The sequence below is a fragment of the Octopus bimaculoides genome, chromosome 12 (genome assembly GCF_001194135.2).
Source record: "Octopus bimaculoides isolate UCB-OBI-ISO-001 chromosome 12, ASM119413v2, whole genome shotgun sequence".
NCBI lineage: Eukaryota > Metazoa > Mollusca > Cephalopoda > Octopoda > Octopodidae > Octopus > Octopus bimaculoides.
The window spans coordinates 18,834,401-18,836,860 of NC_068992.1; the positions used below are offsets into that span (position 1 = coordinate 18,834,401).

General features: G+C 35.0%; 1 protein-coding gene across 1 annotated transcript; it reads left to right on the forward strand.

The window, feature by feature from the left end:
• Positions 1-1,471: 1,471 nt before the first annotated feature.
• Positions 1,472-1,825, forward strand: LOC106870811 (protein FAM200A). Its single transcript, XM_014917029.1, has one exon. The coding sequence runs from the start codon at positions 1,472-1,474 to the stop codon at positions 1,823-1,825; it is 354 nt and encodes a 117-aa protein (XP_014772515.1).
• The last annotated feature ends 635 nt before the right edge of the window (positions 1,826-2,460 follow it).

The following is a 2,460-nucleotide window of genomic DNA, read 5'->3' on the forward strand; positions in this document are numbered from 1 at the left end:
CAAGATGAAAATATGATATTTAAAAATAGGAAATAAAACAAGAAGTATGTTGTAGGTTCCACTATTCCTCAATTTAATCAAGTCTTTAAAAAAATTGAAACACAGATTGGACAAATAAGATCTTTTTAAATAAAACAAAGTTTTGATATTAAATGTTTATGTTATAAATATAGTAATTCTGTTAAAGACCAAATGTTAAACCAAAATTGAGATTTAAATATTATAGTGTATACTAGGTAAAACTAAAAGTTGTGCAAAACCTTTTCGTTTTTTAAAGAAACTTTTTTTCATATTTTCGTAAAAATAAATACAATATTTTATTGTACAAATTTTTCGTATATCTTTTCTTTTAATTTAACTTTATTCCAAATGTTTTTGTTTCAATTTCTTTCAGAACTATTTACTCCAAGCATTCTAACATTACTTTACATGAGTTTTATATTTTGTTCTTATTTTTGTTCTTATTTTTCGCATTGAGTGCAAAGATACGGAAGTGTCTTGACGAATATTTTCGATTTTCATTCGTATCCCTCCAAAAAGGTGACACAGATATCCCCAGTGTGTGATATGTTACAAAACTTTGTGAAATGATGGAATGCGACGCTCACACTTAGAACGACACTTGAGGACATCACATCCTGCTCTTGTAGACAAGCGCAAGGCATTATTTGAAACAATAAGACATTCCTTGAAGCAAGCTAAGTTGGACGGTAGTGGGGCATTTCGGCAACAAACATCAATGGTTGTTGAGGCTTGCTATGAGACCGCCATTTTGATTGCAAAGAGCAAGAAGAGCCATAACATCGGAGAGTCTCTGATAAAATCAAGTATACTCCAAGCAGCAGAACTCGTACTGGGGAGAAATAGTGGAAAGAAACTTTCTCACATTTAAATATTAAACGAAACAGTCAAGAGAAGGATCAACGACTTGTCTCAAGTCACCAAAGATTAAATTCTCGACCAAATAAGAGGTTCTCCTGTTTTTGCCATCCACCGTGACGAAACGACTGACATCGCTCAGTGTTCTCAGCTACTAGTATATGTTCGTTCTGTTTCAGGCAACTGTTTAAAAGAGGAAATGTTGTTCTCACCCCCTATGGATAGTCCCTCTCTGGATAGTCCCTCTCTGGATAGTCCCTCTCTGGATAGTCCCTCTCTGGATAGTCCCTCTCTGGATAGTCCCTCTCTGGATAGTCCCTCTCTGGATAGTCCCTCTATGGATAGTCCCTCTATGGATAGTCCCTCTATGGATAATCCCTCTAAGGATAGTTTCAATATGTATCGAACTTCTTTTTAGGAAAATCAACATTCTTGGGATTCGCTGGTAGGGGTGTGCACTGATGGAGTTATAGCCATGCTTGGTCTTCAGTTTTGATTCATTACTAGCGTGAGAGAAAAGAATCCATCTCTTGTAGGTAAACACTGCATATTTCATCGTGAAACCTTAGCATCCAGGACCTTACCTACTGAAATGAGAAATATCCTGATCGTGGTTATCAAGGTTGTCAACTTTATTAAAGGTGGAGCCTTAAACAGTCGTCTTTTCAATTTGCTGTATAATGATATGGAATCTGAACATGAAGCATTACTTTTTCACACGAACGTACGATGGCTATCAAAGGGGAACATTCTTAGACGGCTTTACGAACTGCGAGAAGAAGTAGTAATATTTCTAGATTTGCAGCAGAAGGCAGATCTCCATGATAAACCCCAGCCTGAAGGCTCTCAGCTATTTCTAGCTTACCTGGTGGACATCTTCAAAGCATTGAATGCTCTCGACCTTAAACTATTAACAAGAAAGGAACATGTAGACACGTTCATTTGACAAACGCAAATGAAATCAGTAGTATTAGCTGGAAAAAACTAAGAATACATAGAGGGACAGAGCTCGACTCTAGGAAACAGAAGATATATATCACAATACAGAACAATCTTTTAAAGGTGGGTTTTCGTAAGAAAAGGGCAAGGGTGATAGTAACATACTTCTGTTGGTCGAAAATAGTGAATGAGATTTTACACATGCTCAAACGAGAAGTTAGATGAGTTCCAGACCGCCTTATGTAATTGAATATGCTTTCTTGATATAAACTTGGCATTTGCCATCTAAATTTATTCCATGCACTCATATTTCCCTGTATGTAACTTGATTTTTTTTAAAAATCGATTCGAAAATAAATGTAATTTTCCTTTAATCATTCCGAATCTATTTCTTTACATTTGATAGTATCCTTCAATAGAACTAAGCATAATGTTGGTCTTTGAAAATGCTGTTTTAAAAGAATTTCTTTGTTTCAAGCTATACAGTTTAATCTATTATATGTGAACATGCTTTGTTTTGTGGCTTACGTTGTTTACATATCCCTTTGAAAAATATACGTGAAATATTTATTTAACCTTTCTTCATTTTTCTTGAAGAAATGCCAAGTGACATTTGGATTATCTCACTTGTTTGCTACATAA